The 17,948-nt window shown below is 52.1% G+C and overlaps 1 protein-coding gene across 1 annotated transcript in view; it reads right to left on the minus strand.

The window, feature by feature from the left end:
* Positions 1-295: 295 nt before the first annotated feature.
* AJAP1 (adherens junctions associated protein 1) overlaps positions 296-17,948 on the minus strand; it is a 107,622-nt gene continuing 89,969 nt past the window's right edge. Inside the window, exons 3-5 of the mRNA XM_061187160.1 lie at positions 4,671-4,758; positions 2,200-2,442; positions 296-386 (exon numbers count right to left, since the gene is read on the minus strand). Of these exons, the coding sequence (XP_061043143.1) occupies positions 314-386; positions 2,200-2,442; positions 4,671-4,758 (404 nt within the window). The 3' untranslated portion in view covers positions 296-313. The remainder of the gene's footprint in view (positions 387-2,199; positions 2,443-4,670; positions 4,759-17,948) is intronic.

Genomic DNA, 17,948 nt, shown 5'->3' on the forward strand with positions numbered 1-17,948 from the left:
ATGGAAATGGCCAGGGTGCCAAGCAGGGGGTTCCTGAGTCTGTTACTCCCTTCCACCAGGACATGGGGCATTTCTAACGAGTGCAGCAGAGAGACCACAAGCCCAGCCCTCTGGTTGGCATCCAGAATGGTGATGCCCTTGGAATTTCACCCGTCATGTCCAGAAGGGCTCCCAGTTATCCCAGAGGCGAGACGGGGGTGGGAAAGGGGAGGCCAAGGGAAAATCAATCAAGGTCCAATAAAAGAGGTACATACCATAAAACAGACACATGGCGTCTGCCCTGCCCCCAGGAGGTAAAAAAGCCTTCGGCCAGTCAGCAGGAGATTTCAAACCATTTCTCAGACACAAAGGCCACAGGAATAAGATGCCGATCAGAAGAAGAGGGTCTGCAGCAAGCAGAAAAAACGGGCTCATGAGGGCTGGTACATAACACCCGACAGGCAGGCCGGCTCAGACCTGTGGCAGAAAACTGGCTTCTTGAGTCGAAAAGAACCCCAGGAAGGTGATGCTCAGCCTTGACCCACTGGCCTCCCCTCCCTATGCTGCCCAGGGCTTCCTTCCACCCTGGAAGGCCTCGGAGGACACGCAGCCTGAGGGATCCACACATGGGAGGAATCTGGTGCTGAGACCCACAGTGGTACCATCTCCAGATTTCAGTTTTTGATTTGCAGGACAATGCAAAGCTCAGGGTCTCTGCCTCTGAGGGCAGAGATTCTACCCACTTTACTGCACATTCTAGAGAGGGCAGGGCCTGATGCCTAAAATGCGCACCCCCCCGCCACCAGGTGTTTCATCCTCTTTGAGACCGAGCTACCATTTCCCAAGGCCAGTGGGAACCAACAGAGCATCACCTTCAGCCCCAGGGCAAGAACCTGTCCCATCCAGTGCTTCCACACCAGCCAGCTATGCGCCCCCCTGCACGTGCACAGGGCTCTCCTAGGACACAGGGGCAGAGAGAGAGACACAGCGAAACACCAAGACCCATCCACTCCCTTCCCCTCCTTCCCCCAAAGCCTGAAGCACTGGCTGGCCAGGATTTACATCCAGACAGGCACACACGCATTCAATGGAATGGTTTGAAAATCCTTCTGCCAATTCTTTGTGAACTCGTCCTAATGGACGGCTGGAGTGCAACCCACGAGCTCCCCAAATGCTGTCGAGTAAAAGCAAAGTCATTTAGAAGGATGGTCTGAGGTTTCTGCTCTCTGAGGTTTCTCCACCCTCCTCCTCTGGGGAGGGAGCATCTCAGATAGACAATATGGCAGAGTCTGGTGTGGAGACACAAGGAGAGGAGAAGCGGAAGGTGTTTAAGGAACACCCACTCGCTCTCCAGGACAAAGTGACATTAACTACGGGCACAACAGCTGAAGGTCCCCCCGAGTCTCCTCGACCTGGGTTCTGGGAGAAGCCCCGTAGGGCACCTTGGGCAGTGTCTCCAGCCGCCACTCCTGCCACTGACTGTGGGCCCCTCAAGTCAGCCTGGTGTCCTGCTCATTTCTTCCTAAGATCTCTAAGTTATTGGAGAATTCTTTTTCTTTTAATTTACAAAATGATGCATGAGTGTGTGCTCACTTTTAAAAAAATAGCTATTGATGTTTTAATCTAATTCCGGATAAACCTTCAGAAGCTGACTCAAGGGTTTCTTAAATATTCCCAGGGATGGTTTTAGAGGCATGTCTTCTTTGAGGGATTACATATGATTCATAAAAAAGAGTGTTTAATAACCAGGAGTCTGGTTGGTATTTGATATTTTTGCGAGATTTGCTGCTGACATTTTAGTGATGGGGGTTCAGAGATATTGACCGGGGAGGGACCGATCATGATTTGTTGACATTTGGGAGGCTTGAGACTATGAGGCTGGCTTTGGATTCTGCACCATAATGCCCGCTCAGCCTCCACCATGCGGGATCCAGGGCCGGGCAAGACAAGTCCGTCCACTCAGCGCAGGGGTCTGGAAGTGAACCCTGGCTGCTGGATGTCTTAGCACCATTTTATGTCTACTGTGCCCCTCTTGTCTCATCTCAGCAAACTTAGCTGCCTGTGTTTGCTTGGACCATCACAAAGAGATGGGAAGGCCGCCTGACACAGATAAACAGCCCCTGCATCCCCAGGAGGGGACAAGGCCACCTGACACAGATAAACAGCCCCTGCATCCCCAGGAGGGGACAGCGGCCGGGTCTGGCCCAAGCCTGTGCTTACCGGTTCCCGTTAAACGTGGATTTGTACTCCCCGGCCGGGTGCAGCGTCTCGTCAGTGTACACGGGCACAGACGCCCGGACACACTCGTGCGAACACTGGAGGGTCTCGTTATAGGCCGTGAAGATGTCCAGGCTGCTGGGCACCCGGCCGGGCGTGAAGTCCGTCAGGTTCTGGCAGCTCTCCTCCTGATGGTTTGTCTTCCGCTGGTGGCTGTTCCTACGAGGGTTCCCGCTCTGGGCGCAGCTGGAGGAGAGAGAAGTCAGGGTGGGGGTGGGGGGATGGGCAGATGCCGAGACCCACAAACATCTCCAGCGCTTACACTATGGAACCTTTATCTCCAGGCATTAATTATACATCATTTAATATTAAATGGTAATTCCCAGCCTCTTCAGAAAGATCAACCACAATCAAGCAATCAGCTCCTTTTTCAAAAAAAAATAAAATAAAATTTGAATTTTAAATGCGGCCATTATTGCAGGGAGGATTAGAAGGTAAGGGGTTGACCTGTCTTATCGGAGAGCGGAGGCCTGGTTTGGCCAAAGAACGTCAGCTGGGCAGAGGCGCTGACTCAGTTTCCCCAGGAACACCTGGATGGGATGGAAACTGTGATGGGTGCCCATGGGGAAAGCCATGTGCACAGGTCGGGGTGGCCATCGTTCATTTGGAATGGACCATGCAATTATCTTTGGGGAGAGTGAAAACTGGGGAACCCTTATCCTCAGCCCCTCCTCTGCCCAGGCTCACAAGTTGGAAATGAAACTGGATCATCGGGATCTATGGAGAGAACTGTGCTTTGTGCCCCGTGGGTACCCACCTTAATTCCCTGTTCTTCTGGACCACAGAGGCTTCCAGACGCTGTGTAGACCAGACACGGGGGTCCCACCTTTGTTGGCCAAGGGATTTGATGGAGAAGGCACATAGGGACCCCTCCCAACCCCCGGAGGGGCAAGTTCACAAGGATGGAAGGAAGCGCTATCCCCACAGAGGAGGGAAGAGAGGAGGAGACGGGGGGCGCCTCCTCAGAACACCAGTTCTCCTCCTTTCCCTCCCTTCACGCTCAGAGCCTTTGCGAAGCGAGGGGGCTCTGCAAGGGGTGGGAGTATGAGCCCGTCTCCCCATAAACTGTGTTAATTCCCTGCCTTGTCTTCCCAATGAGAGAAATTCTGATTGCTGGTGGGGAAGATCCACCCATAAATGAAAGTAAGAAGATGGATGTGAAAGCCAGGGAACACCCCCAAAGTCATGGAACCACTCATCCACCCCCCTGAGTTGTCCTTCCCAAAGGACTCTTTGAGGGTTTGCTGTAAACCCAAGAGTGTGGGAAAATCAAGAGGAAGCTTGCCTGCCTATTACAAAGTCACAAAGTCCGAGGTCTCCTTCGGGGGAGGGGCTTTCCCTCACCCAGATGGCCAGTGGGACTGGACCCGCTCAACATCCGTGTGGTCCAGGGCTCTGGAGCCCCTTCTCTGGACAGCCAGCCTTGCCCAAGATGCCCTGTTGGGAGCTCACAGTTATCCTTGTCATCTGCCCCAGAAAATGCCCCGGGTCCTGGGATTGCCGGCCATCAGGAGCATCAAGGCCTCGCTGGTCTGTTCTGGGGTGATGCCACTCCCCTCCCCATCCCCTCTAATCCTGGAGAGCGGCTTTCTCTTGCATTTCCACGCATTTCTGTTACCTGGAGGCTCCAGGGCAGCTCCCTCCCATGAGCCTGTCTGACTTCCTACCGCTGGTCAGCCGGGGGAAGATTTGGGTGTATGACTCTATGAGGGCCGCTCAGCTTCGATGTTAACAGGAGCCTTGTTTGCTGGAGGAGTGACTGCAGGCAGACAGGGGCCTGGGAGGCATGCGAGCAGCAGGGTTAGCCAGAAGCTCCCTGATTTTCCCAGGGGTGTAGCAGGTGTGTACACCCAGCCAAGGCCAACCTCAAAGTAGGCCAATTTCCAGGAGGAAAAAGTAGGCAAAGACAGGCCGCCTGGAGCAAAGCAGTAACCTAGTTCAGCAGACACAGAACGGCTGTGAGAAGAAGGCAGGAGAAAGAGATCAGGACAGCCCAGGACAGGGAGGGGCAGGCAGGGACCCCACCCAGGCTGCTGGTGGGAAATAAGGAGAAAAGCGCTGGGAGGGTGACATTCAAAGGGGGCACTGGGATCCAAGGGATGGGCTTTGGGAGCAGGACACCTGCTGCCTGAGGAACTAAGTCAAGGAGGCCGGGCTCGTGTCCTGCAGAGAAAGCCACCAGAAGGGCAGTGTCAGGGAGCGACACCCTCACCAGCCAGCCAAGCTGCCCGGGGCAAAGGTGAGTGGGTTTAGCAGATCAGGAGTTGCATGCTGCTCTCCATCCCAAACAGAGAAACAATTCCCTGGGCTGTGAGCCGAGAACACGTGTGAAAAGTAAGGACTTTTCTGTGCGTGCTTCCCCGGGGACCCCTACTGATCCCTGTTTCCAGGCCAGAAGGGCCGAGGATCCTTACCAGTTTTTTAAGACAAGAGTTGTAATCAGAGCAGCTATGACCATGATGAGGGAGACGGTGATGGTGATGATCTGATGGACCGCCAAACCTGGAAACAGAGAAAGGGGGAGGGGGGCAATGAAACCAGGGGCATGAGATGAAGGGGCCCAGGAAGGGGGGTGTGGCGACCTGTCCCATCAACCCGGCTCTGAATCCCGGGTCCCATCATGTGCACACACCCTGGCAGGGGGCCCACGTTGACAGGGCCTGCCAGATGCTGTGGGTACCGGGGCTGCTCTCACCTGGAGCCCGGGAAGGGAGGCCCCAGCCTGGCCTCTCTCGGTCCCTGAGCTATGACCCGGCCCCTGGGCAGCTGTGTCCTTTCTTACACCTGCTGAGCCCTTCACCTGGCACAGGTAAGCACTGTCACCCCTCCTTTCTCTCCTCCCAACCTGGGTAAGTTCTGCTCCTCATGTCTGGGCACCAGGGCAGCTGGCCTGCAAGTGGGAGCAGGGTTTGGCCAGACCCAGGAGGAGCCAGGACGGCCCAGGATTTACTGGGAAGGTGGGGAAGAGGGACATGTATGTTGACACCCTTATAGACTCAGGCACTTGGATCACGGGGGAGCATCTTCCCCTTTCCAGAATACTTTCCAAGAAGTTCACTGTCAGATAAGCTTCCAGGGAATAAAAGATCCAGGCCCAGGAGTTGATGCTTCCCGAAGTCCCAGAAGAGGATCTGCAGTCTGGCCTCGCGGCTCCGTCTCCACTTGTGTGTGTATACGTGGTGGGGGGAGGGGGCAGGGGAAATGGCAGGACAGGGACAGCAGGACTGGCCACTCCAGAAGCAGCCAGAGCCCTGACCGAGAGCTGTCTGCAAACCCCACACAAGGACCAGGATGGCAGAGGACAGGAATTCTCTCCTCTGCCCCCCTCCTCCTGCATCATCTTTCATCAACCACAGATGCAGAGGGAGAGAGAAAAGACAGGCCGGTAACACCTCTGGTCCCCTCCCTGGCTAGCTTCCTGACAATTCATCTGCTACATACTTTCTGGGACGTGGACACTAGGGCTGAATCTGCTGGTCAGTGAGGGACACTTGAAAGGTCCAGGGCTCTGGCCCCACCCTCCTCCCGTCAGCAAGAACCACACCTGAGGAGCTGGGGGCTAAAGGCTATGAGGGGCTCTGCAGAGACCCCTGCAAGTGGCAGCACCCTGCTCCCTGGGAGTGCTGACTCCCCACGTTGTTTCACCTCCGCCATTTGAGCGTCTGTCTCTCTCCACTCCTGACATCCATGTGCAGAGGCCTACCCATCACACTTGAGAACCCGGCGTGTCCTGGGGTGAGAACACAGCGTGTGCATGGTCCAGTGTGGAGGGTTTCAGAGTGTAAGATTTTTCTGGCGGCCTCTCAAGGACACAGTCTCACAAACAGGTGTTACCTCTCTATCGAATATGATCCTCATGAGGGGAGTTGTTAATAAATGATTCAAAGTTGGCATGACCAGAAAACAAGCTTTCTCTTCCTGGCGGCCTCTCTTCCAGGCTATTTCTGTTTGTCCCAAGGAATTCCCTTCCTGAGTCCACAGGATAGGCACCACTCGGAAAACTGGAGAAAATCCATGAATGCCATGGGCCTCCCTTCATTCATTCTTTTATCCACTGATTCAAGAATAATTTATTGAGCACCTATTGCATGCCAGTCAGTGACAGTTTTGACTAACTCAGCCATGGTGTCTGCCCTCAGGAACAGATTCTCTGGTGCCCATTTTTTAAAGTGGCAATGTTCACTGTTGGTTCTGGCCAATGGCTTCCCATGCACCTGTGCCCAATATGTGGCATGTACTATAAATCTCTGAGCCAGCTTGCCTTCCCTCTAGGACTGCCAAATCAGCTTGCCAGTGGGGCTGAAAGCTAGTTATGCCAATAGGGACCACCCTCAATCTCACCATGAAGTGCTCACCTGCCTCAGTAATCTCTATGTATTTACCAGCTTCCCTGAGACCCAACTCAGACTTTGTTGGCAGAGGGAGGTTGACATGGATGTCCAGTTTAATGGACAACCAGGAAAGATGGCTGCTCAGTCTTCCCTCACCCTCCATCTACACAATCCTTCTGGTCCAGTCAAGAGATGGTCATGCTGTCATGAAGAGTATGTGCTCATCCTGTGTTTGTGCTTCCTGTGATGAGAAGGAGGCTGATGATGGTGATGGTGGTTATGACGGTAGTGATGTTGATGATGGCGGTGATGACGGTGGTGATGGTTATTATGATGATAATGAAAGTGGTGATGATGGTGATGATGATAATGTTGATGGCGCTGTTGCTGATGGTGATATTGATGATGGAGGTGGTGATAGCGGTGATGTTGAGAAAGTGGTGACGATGGTGATGGTGATGATGGTGGTGGTGATGATGATGAGGAAGAGAAGGAGGAGGATGATGATGTGGTGATGGTGATGATGATGAGGAAGAGAAGGAGGAGGAGGATGATGTGGTGATGGTGATGATGGTTGATGGTGGTGATGATGGTGATGATGATGGCAATGACGATACTGATAGTGATTATAAGGATGAAAGTGGTGATGATATTGCTGCTGCTGATGGTGATGATGATAATGGTGATGGTGGTGTTGCTGATGGTGAGAGTGATGATGGGAATGGTGATGGTGATGATGATGATGGTGATATGATGCTGGTGATGGTGATGGTGTTGATGGTGGTGATACTGATGGTGATGATGAAGGTGATGGTGATCATAATGATGTTGGTAGTGATGATGGTGATCACAAGTACGCTCAACAAGTATTAGCAATTGTCAGGTGTGTATTATCCCATTTATTCCTGGCAACAACCCTCAGAGGCAGATACAATCATCATAAATCATGGAAGTGAAAATCATCTGGGCAAGTTTGTGTAAATTTCTTGGGTCATATAGAATGTGCTGGTTCCAAAGCCCATACTAAGAGCAGTAGTATTGTATGATTTTGAGCTCAGACTTTGTTCATCTCAATTTTGGCTTTGATCTGGGGTCCTTGCATCTTCCAAGACAGAGGCTGGCACCTCTATCTTCTATATTCTTGAGGAGAATAATCTTCTAAATTATGGAGATTGGTGCTTGAGCCTAACCACCCCTTCCATGGATAGATCTCTTAAGGAGTGCTCCAGGCTCATGCCAAAAGCCTCTCAGCCATCTTGGCAGGTCACACCCTCAAACTCCATGGCAAGAACTAAACCATTGTTTCTTGGGCTAAACATGCCATCTTCTAGGTCAGGACAATTCAACATCTATGGAGTGTAAACGAACACACTGAATGGGAATGAGCCGACAGGAGTAGTAGGGATTTGTCCAACTTCAGGCCAAGCCCAGCTAGAGGCACTGAGAGTTCCCTTGGAAGAGCAGGGCACTCTGTGGTCCATGCCCTAATGTCTGCAGGGCCAGAGAAGGCCCAGGCCACCACCGGATTTCTGACCTCACATCTTGTTACCCGGGGAATTCTTCTGTTGAGTTGAGTATTTGCAGTGACCAAAGTCCTTGGAAGGGAAGTGTTCCATGAGCAGCTGTGTCTTAGATGTTTAATTCTCTCCCACTCCCTCTGTGGGTGAGGATGGGAAAGCATTGATTCTCTCCTTCTGGTGGATGAAAGAAACTGAGGCCCAGAGGGGAAGACAGTTGGCTCAAGGGACCCCCTCATTGACGACTGCAAGAATAGAAGACCAGCCCTTTGCCTGAGGTTCTCATGAATCTTTGAGGCCCTTAAGAAAGAGCCAAATCTTCATCATCTTTATATCCACACCTACACCCCCCCCACACACACACATAACGCCTGACACAGTACCTTACAACAGTAGCTGTGTGGCATATTATTAAATTGATACCTGAAAAGTAGAGAATAAAAAACTAGGGGAGCAGGGAGAAAGGCAATGACATAATTCCAACATCTGCCTTGTTCTGGAGGTCCTTCTCCTGCCTTCTGTGTGAAATTTCTCCATAGGACTTGCCAAGTTAAAATTTGGAAAAAAATGATATGTAGGTTAATAACCAGCTAGGATCATCTGGGCAGAAATACAACAATAATATAACAGCTATGCTCTCTGGAAAGACTTCTCTACGCCTGTCTTCACACCCGTGATCAATTTAATCCACTGCCCATCCTGCAGAGCCAGGACGCAAGGCAATTCTCTACACTGGAGTTCCAGGGAAAAATCAAACATCAAACTCCAGATGAACAAATCTGTAACCACATTCTTGGTAATAAAACTGGTTAGAGGCAAACTCCTTACTGCTCCTCACGTACTTTTCTTGCAAAGCAAACAAACAGCCTTGTGCTTCCACGCCTGGCCCATGCATTTTGATGGGTCACTGGGCGCCAGGCATAAGGAATCAATGGCTACAAGAAGACCCCACAGACCCCACAGTCATGATGGTTGAACAAGGACCGGGTCTTCATGTGGTAAGAATGATATTTGTAGGAAGCAGATTGGAAGATGGAAACCCCGTAAGGATGCCTCATCTTTTCCTCTCTTTGGGAGGTCACTCCTAAGAAGATAATAGAACCACTCATGAGAAGTTGGGTAGTGTTTCAAGCATCTGTCCTATCCTTCAGGCCTCTCCCCAGAAGCCAGGAGTTGTTTCCCCATCTTTGTAAGTCCCTTAAGTTTGTGTGGATCCTGGGTAGGCAAACCTTGACATGAAGAGCCAGATAGTAAATATTTTAGGCTTTGCGGGTAGTATGGTTTCTGTTGCAACTTCTCAACCCTGCATAAGAGAAGCCGTGGGTCATAGGCACACCAATAGGCATAGTTGTGTGCCAATAACACTTTATTTACAAAAACAAACAATGGCCAGATTTGGCTCATGGGCTATAGTTTGCAGACCCTGATTTAGGTGAGTAGCTGAAGGTGGTGTGGCTGATCAATTAAATAGAAGTATAGAATCTATTTTGAATGGTTGGTTAAAGCCGGGACTCAAACTCCCAACTTTTGGTTCTGTAGAACCTTCCTGCTCTACAATCAAAGGTCTACAGTCTTCTGAGACCTTCACTGGCCACTGTCAAGGTAATTTCAAAGACAGCCAAGCCTCCGTCTTATCAAGTGGGTTCATAACAACCAGCAGTGGGCAGTTTCGCCCTACTGGGTACGTCCATGTGAAGCCAGTTTGAGAATAGATCACTCTGTGTGATACTCAATAACAGGATTCTTGAGTTTTTGGAGAGTGAAGATCAGGGAGAATCTTACCCATTGAGCCCCTCCAATGGCCCTCAGAAATAATTCAGCTATGTGTCTATCTCAATTTTTCCATTAGGGTTGAAAAGAAACCTCATTGTGTAAAAGACAGTAAGGACCTACAGTATAGCACAGGGAACTCTACTCTGTACTCTGTAATGACCTATACGGGAAAAGAATCTAAAAAAGAGTGGATATATGTATATGTACAACTGATTCACCTTGCTGTACAGCAGAAACTAACACAACATTGTAAATTAACTATGCTCCAATAAAAATTAATTTAAAAAAATGTTCAGATCATAGAATCCTTGCGTTGAGAGAGACCTTACCCCACTGGTCTGCGGACAGGGCTTTCCCTGCCACAAATGGGACTGTTCTTAAGAGGGCATCCTCCAAACTTCTCTTCTTGAAAAATTTTTCTCAACACTCACACCTTCAACACTCACACCAGTTGTTCCCTCTGGTCAGGTCTTTGGTGCTCATTAAATAACGCAGACAGGAACATCTGTGCCATAAACTTTACTGATCCTGGGCAAGGCCATCCTCGAACAGCCTCTGTGCCAGCTGTTGGGTGGGCTGTGATTGGGTTGACAAGGTGGTTACCTTAAGGGAACGTGCACTCTAGACCCCTAAGAAAGGGGAAAAAACAACCCACTTTCTCCTCTCCACCTTCCAAGGTCAATATTGAATTAATCTTCAAACTCTTTGCCATTCAGACATGGTTCCAGAGCACAGAGCAAGCTGTGTGGGGAGTCTTGCTTCCCTTTCCTGACAGGTGTGATTGTTCCTGCTAATTTAGGGGTTCTTTCTGCTCCTGGTAATTGCCACTGTATACCAATGTGCTAGGAATCAGCTGCCATGCAGGTAATGAAAAATTATACCCGGAATAATGGATGATGACAGATGGATTACCAAGCGCTGCATCAATCAATAGGGCTTTTATGGTTATATTTGTGGTGGTTTGTAATAAGATCAGGCCCCGAAGATTGATGGGGAAATTGGTAATCCATCTCTGGGTCTGGATGAGTTTCTTATTAAATGGAGCCAAATTAACTGTCCATGTCAGGAACCAACCCCTGCAGGACCTTCCCTCCAGTCCTGGAGGGGTGGCGTGGGCTCATCTGGTGGTAGGTACCCTCGGATGGAGGGAGGAGCAAGGGCCTGGAATTGAGGCAAAGAGATGGCATTTCTGGGTTTATAGTGGCTCATTTACAAAGCAGGGCTCTCGTGCGCCTGCATTATCGAAAGAAAGACCCATTGACAAATGCATCCAAGAATGTCTGTCTCCAGGGGTTGGACAGGTGACAGTGAGTGCCCGCAATGCCAATTCCACCACAAAGAGACCATTCCTTTCCCACAAACACTGCAAAATGTTGACTGCACAGGACGTCTTTGACAAATTGTCTCTGGGAACATGGTGAAGCTCTCAACGTCCATGGCTGGACAGGCGAGAGGCTGGCCCCATTTTCTTGAGGAAGAGGTACCCCAAGGATGAGGGGCTCTTTCTGAGGCAGTTGGCCACCTGGGGGGTGGGGGGTAGGGTGTTGAGGGAAAATGCACCTTCTAAAACCGGGGCGTTCACAGAAAAACAAGGCCACCTGCTTGGTGGCGGGGTCACAAAGACACCATTTTCTGAGTGACCCTGAAGAGCCTTCCACGGGGTGAGTGATGGACATGCTTGAAGCCAAGACTCTGCTGAGATGATGTGTCCACCCATTGGAAGTCCCTCCAGCCTAGGGCAGGACGTCAGTGGAGAGAACACAGGCTCACCCAGGAAACAGCTGTGCTGACACCTCAAGGAATCACCCCATAAGGACCTCAGGGCCAGGCTTACGCCTTGGTCCTCGGCCAGAGATGTCTGAACATGTCAGAAGGCACAGGGGATGGGGGTGGTCCCACTGGCATCTAGTGGGTAGAAATCAAAGATGCTGGCAGACATCCTACAACGCACAGGACGGCCCCATAAGAGAGAAAGATCTGGACCCAAACATCAAAGGTGCTGAGGCTGTCTGCTAACAGGAGAAATGCGTGAACAACAATAAACGGGCACCCACTTCTCAAACCCACGTCGCACTATCTGAACTGACTTCCCCGGACACCATCATTGAGGTAGCATGAGGTTGGTGGGTCAGAAACATCCTGAGGTGACACCCTCTGTGGCTGCAACGTGAGAAATATGGTCCTTTCCCTGTTATGCCCCCTCTTCTCCCTCCAGCCCCATCCTCACTAATAGCAGAGATGGGGCTGGGGGCAGGGGTGCAGGACTGACTCAGGGGCCGCAGAGCCAATCCATGCAGTGAAGTGACTCTTGTTGGCAGTGATGCCACCCGTGGTTCTCAGTGAATTAGTTCACATGCAGCTCAGCACCACCCCATGAAGTGGGCACAAAGATGCTCCCCATTTCCACAAGGAGGTTGCACAGTGCAGCCTGGGAGGTCTCCAAGGCCACTCTCAGGTTCAATAATTCCCTAGAAGGACCCACAGCATTGAACAAAGCTGTTATACTCCAGGTACGGTTTATTACAGTTAAAGGCTACAGATTAAAGTCAGCGATGGGAGAGACCAGGAGCTTCCAATCATCCTGCCAGTGGAGGCATGGACAGCACTGATTCCTCCCAGTGACCATGGTGACAACATGCATGGGGTATGGCTGGCCAGTGAAGCTCCCCTGAGCCTGGCTGTCCAGATTCTTGGTTGGTGCTTGGTCACGTCCACATGGCTGACTTCCCACGTGGCTGGCCTTGGTTTCCAGCCCGTCCAGAGGTCGAGCTGACACAGTAGCCCAAGGCCCCACTGTAAATCCCCTTATTAGCATAGACTATGTGCCCAGTCCAAGGTCCCAGGTAAACAAAGACCCTCTTATCAGGCAGGACATTCCAAGGGCTGAGAGGTGACCTCCCAGGAGGTGGGGTCAGGAAATTTCCTTTGAGCAAGCGTAACCCTTTATGCACACACAGCCGAGACTCAGCAAACACGGGACTCGAACGCAAGCAGGCTTTCTTCGGGCCTGTGCTTTTAGCTGCTCCCCTGCGTAGCCCACTGGAGAACCGCTGTCTTTTCTCTGCATGCATTGGCCAGTGGCCGTGGAACCATGGTCCTGGGATGACGACATGCACTCTGCTGTCTACAGCCTCCAAAAGGGACTTGAAGTTGGATAACGTCCCCTGACATGAGGCTCAACTAACACTGTCCCATCCCTGGGTTGGCCACATCTGGGGGCAAGTTCCTCAGCTGAGAACTTCCTTCGCTTCTGGAGACTTGAACTTGAGAAGCCAGTGCTGCAGATGAGGAGACAGAGGGATACTGGGGCCTAACACGGTCACACGGCAGCCAGATCCAGACCCCAGCGGATGCATCCAGCTACCTTCACTCTTCTCAGCACCGTCTTCTCAGCCAAATCTCAGCTCTGTCCCTTCTCAGCCCGAAGGGCAAGCTCTGCCCATTCAGACCTGGGATCTTAGGGAGGGTGGGGTGCGGGGCACGAGAGCTTGGGGGAGCCCCACTCACAGGCAGCAGGGTTTGTTCCACGTTATGGGGCTGAATTGTGTCCCCCCCCTCAAAATGCAGATGTTGAAGCCCTGATCCCCACTGCCCTAGAACATGACCTTGTTTGGAAATAGGGTCGTTGCAGCTGTAATTCGTTAAGATGCGGTCATGCTGGAGGAGGGTGGCCCCTAATCCAATATGACTGGCGTCCTTGTCCACAGGGGAAATTTGGACACAGACACACACAGGGAGAAGACCGGAGTGATGCTGCCACAAGCCAAGGATCTACTGGAAACCAGGAGAGAGCCCAGGACGGATGCTTCCCCAGCGCCTTCCGAGGGAGCACGGCCCTGCCAACACTGGCCTCCACTTCTGGCCTCCAGAACAGTGAGAGGATAAACTCTGTTGTTTAAACACCCCCAGTCTGTGAGACAGTATCGTGGGGGCCCTAGGAAGCTACTACACCTTCTGAGCTTTGTGACACTCAGGCACGCCAGGGGGTCAGTTAGGGTCGGGAGGCCCAGAGCCTCCCCGCTACATTTGTAAAATCACGATCCACCTCACAGCTGACTTCAGACCCACAGCCTCTTTTACTTTTTTTTGCCTCCCTCACCCTACACCCTTCAGCCAGTCCCCCGACTGGGCCATCACACGGGGAGGTGGCTGTGCACTCAGAGGCACGGTCTTAACCGCACACTTCACCAGTCCCAAGACAGCCGACACCGGGACACGTGACTCGGTCTCTCTGTAGTGGATGGAACAGTGTCCCCCCAGAATCCACGTCCGCCCAGAACCTGAGAATATGACCTTATTTAGAAATCAGGTCTTTACAGATTTAACGAATTACTTAAGGATCTGGAGATGATGTTATCCTAGATCCAGGGCAGGCCCTCAAAGCAAGGCCTGGTTATCCCTCATAAGGCACACAGAAGAAGAGGACACAGAGAGAACAGGGAAGAAATCCACGTGAAGATGAAAGCAGAGGTCAGAGGGATGTGGCCATAAGCCGAGGAACTGCAGGCACCAGGAGCTGGAGCAGACAAGGAGGTCTCCTCCCTGGATCCTCTGGAGGGAGCGCAGCCCTGAAGACACCTTGACATTGGCTCCTGGTCTCCAGACCTTTGAGAACACATTTGTGTAACTTTACACCCCCAGCCTGTGCCCCAGGACACAGACACACTCGCTTTGCCTCAGTTTCCTCATTTGCAAAAAGATCCCGGGGAAGGTTTATTTGGGGGATACAGGCAGTCATTAGCCGCTCTCTCCTTAAGGGCAGGCATCTTCCTTGTGCAACTGTGAGGCTGGTCCTGGACAGCCCTGCTTCTTCTCTCCCCCATGGAAACGAATTCCCTCTGGAGATGGTGTTAAATGCAGATCCTGACTCAGCTGGCCTCCCACCCAAGGGGCTGAGATCCTGCGTCTCACCTGCTCCTGGGGCCGCTGATGCCACATTCAGCGTAGCAAGGCCTTGGAGCAGAGGTCAGAAAACTGGGCCACGTCCCGCTCACTGCCTCACATTGTAAATAAAGTTTTATTGGCACAAGGCCACGTCCATTCATTTACATGTTGTCTGAGGCTGCCTTTGTGCTACAAAGGCAGAGTTGAGTGGTGTAGCCCAAAAGCCTAAACTACTTTCTGTGTAGCCCTTTATGGGAAAGTTTGGGACCCCTGCCCTAGGGGACAGCACCAGAGTGCATGTGGCATGACTGGAGGGGTGGGTGGGCAGCTAGGGAGAGTGAGGGGTGACCTCTGTGACCCTGCCCACCTTTTTCTCATGTGCCTCTCCTACTGCATGACCACATGGGTCAGAGGGTAGAGCCATAGGGTCGCACCTTTCAGAAAGTGGCAAAGGCTCGGGAGGGTTTCTGAACTGGATTTAATGGCCATGCACGTGGGTCACCCATGGAAGCCAGGCCCCATCCATCCGGCTGCTCACTCGGACTCCGATTCAGTGGGCAGCAGCAAGCAGGATGCTGAAGGGGGCCCAAGAAATGTGCCCCCAGCCTGGGGCCCTGGCCACCCCCAACATGGGGGTCAGATCTGCTCACTAATGGCAGCATTGTTTCCGGCAAAAAGGCCAGTCCCCGAGGGAAATGCAAACCATGCAGAGGGGATGGAGTCCTAAACTTCCAGGCAGTGTGCACATCGGGGCGTCTTAAGTATGTCACCGTCCCCACCTCTCCCGTGTTGTTTGCTGATCCCCCCCCCCAGAGCGTGCAGGCTCATATAGGTACACACGTGCACACGCACACAGGGCATGCACACTCACGTGTGCGCACACACACACACACACACGCTGAATTTATTGCTCATCCCATTGAAGAACAGAAGCAGCTGATATTCAGCTTTGAGCTCAGTAGCCAATATGGAAATGACCCATTTCCTTCGCTGAACTCCCAACAGCATTTGAATATTTTAACAAAGGATGGCAGGCTGGGGAGGGGCGGGGGGGGGGGCAGCTGGTGGTATTGCCTGATGCTAAGGAGAGGTGGTGCGGTGGGGGGCAGGGAGCTGTGGAGGGACACACACGGTGCCCCACCAGCCAGCGCTTCCTAGAGCACAGGACCTTCTGCCGTCAGAGCGGCATGGTCCCGGGCCCCCGGCAGCCAGAGCTCTGGGTCCCACGTGTCAGCTGCAAAGTCTGTGACTAGGTTACTCGCCATCAGAACCAGCACCCACCATCGGGACGGAGTCTATATTTAGCCTATAAAACGGTGAATGGCTCAAACCTCTAGGCAAAGAGTGAGGCCTGCCCACCCACTCCCCGTAGCCACCCTCACGATGCCACCTGCACGTTCCCATTTTGCAGGCCATGCGCCCTGCGCTGCCAGGGCTCCGGACCAGGAGGTGGTGCACAGTAGGTGTGTGGAGGATAGTGGCTCACATCCTGGTGATCGTGACCCCGGAGTCTGGGCAGAGGCTCAGGCTGCCTTCCTGGCACAGGAGAGGACTGGGCATGCCGGCTCAGAGCATGGCCCAGAACAGGCTCCCTATAAACGTGCTCCAAATAAACAGAAGGACCAGTGCTGCATCCGTATCAGAAAGCCCCAGGGGGCCGGGAAAGGTGGGAGGGATAAATTAGGAGTTTAGGATGAACATATACACACTACTATACATAAAATAGATAACCAACAAGGACCTACTGTATAGCACAGGGAACTCTACTCAATATTTTGCAATAACCTATTATAAGGGAAAAGATCTGAAAAAGATTATATATATATATATATATATATATGTATGTGTGTGTATATATATAGTCACTTTGCTGTACACCTGAAACTAACACAACATTGTAAATCAACTATACTTCAATAAAAAAATAAATAAAAGAAAGCCCCAGGATGTTCAGAGATACCACAGCCTGGTTCCCACTCACCGTCCAGTCCCAGAGGCTTTAGTTCCACTAATCTTTTTATTTAAGGCTCTCTTTTAAAATACATTCCCTGTGCCCCAGACACCTCTCCAAATCAGACAGATGGGGGCCCAGACTGTGGGGTATTTACCTCCCTGTGGTGTGTGACCTTGTCCCCTCCCTATTTTCAGTGATGTTTCAGCGTGTTGACCGTGGCCCAGGACAGACATGCCTGTCTGGTGGCTCCATTCGAGAGGAGCAGACCTAAGCGTGGCTCTGCAGTCAACAGGCAGATACCAGGTGAAGGACAGAGTGAGTGATTCTCAGATGCCGGCTGGGTACTGGAGGGGGATTCAGCAATCCCAGACAGAAGACCCCTCGCCGGTCGGTGTGTCACAGGTAAAGACAATCATGGGACAGGGACAGGTGTAATAATGAACTCTGCCACGTTTGGACCTGGCTGGACTTGCATTCCGACCTCAGCTCTGGAGCTTCGAGCCTCCTACCTTCGGAATTGCTCTGAAGGTTGCGGATGACCCACTAGCCTGGTGCACCCTGCAGTGTGGGTGCCGCCACTGCTCCTGGCCCAGGGTCTTGGGTGCAGGAAAGAGTGTGTCTGGGACTTGGCTCTGAGAACATGATTTCAGATGGAAGCTGCCCGCTGATTCCTGCATCCTCCAGGGTCACTCATGAGAACGCCTTCTGCGCTCAGGCCGTCGGGGGTGGGGGGAACGCTGTCATCAAGCAGTGGCACGTGATGTGCCCTTTGATGAGCGAGGCGGGATGGGGCCACGACTCTGTGCTTTGCCTGCAGGATCTCAGACGGCCACCCATCATTTCCCTGGTCCCACGCAGTCCCTGACCATCCCCCAATGAGACAGGATTGAAGGCTGACACCTCATCTGCAGACGGTCCCTGCTAGATAGGGAAGTGCCACATGTACATTCAGGGGCTCTTTATTGAGGACCTACTATGTGCAGGCACTGGGCTAGACACTAAGCTGCAGCTGGGGACAAAAGCAGGTGTGTCCCCACCCTGTGCACACTGCAGTCAGAGGCTGAGGGGGCAGGTGCCACCCAACACGCTCAGAAATAACTGTGCATTGCTCTGTGACAAAGGCTCCAATAACAAGAGGTACCGTGAGGGCCTATCATGAGCCAATCCAGGAAGGCACAGAAAGGGTCCCCAAGAGACTGAGACCCTCAGACTAGCCCCCCGGCTGTGATGTCA

Source organism: Eubalaena glacialis, chromosome 3 (genome assembly GCF_028564815.1).
Source record: "Eubalaena glacialis isolate mEubGla1 chromosome 3, mEubGla1.1.hap2.+ XY, whole genome shotgun sequence".
NCBI lineage: Eukaryota > Metazoa > Chordata > Mammalia > Artiodactyla > Balaenidae > Eubalaena > Eubalaena glacialis.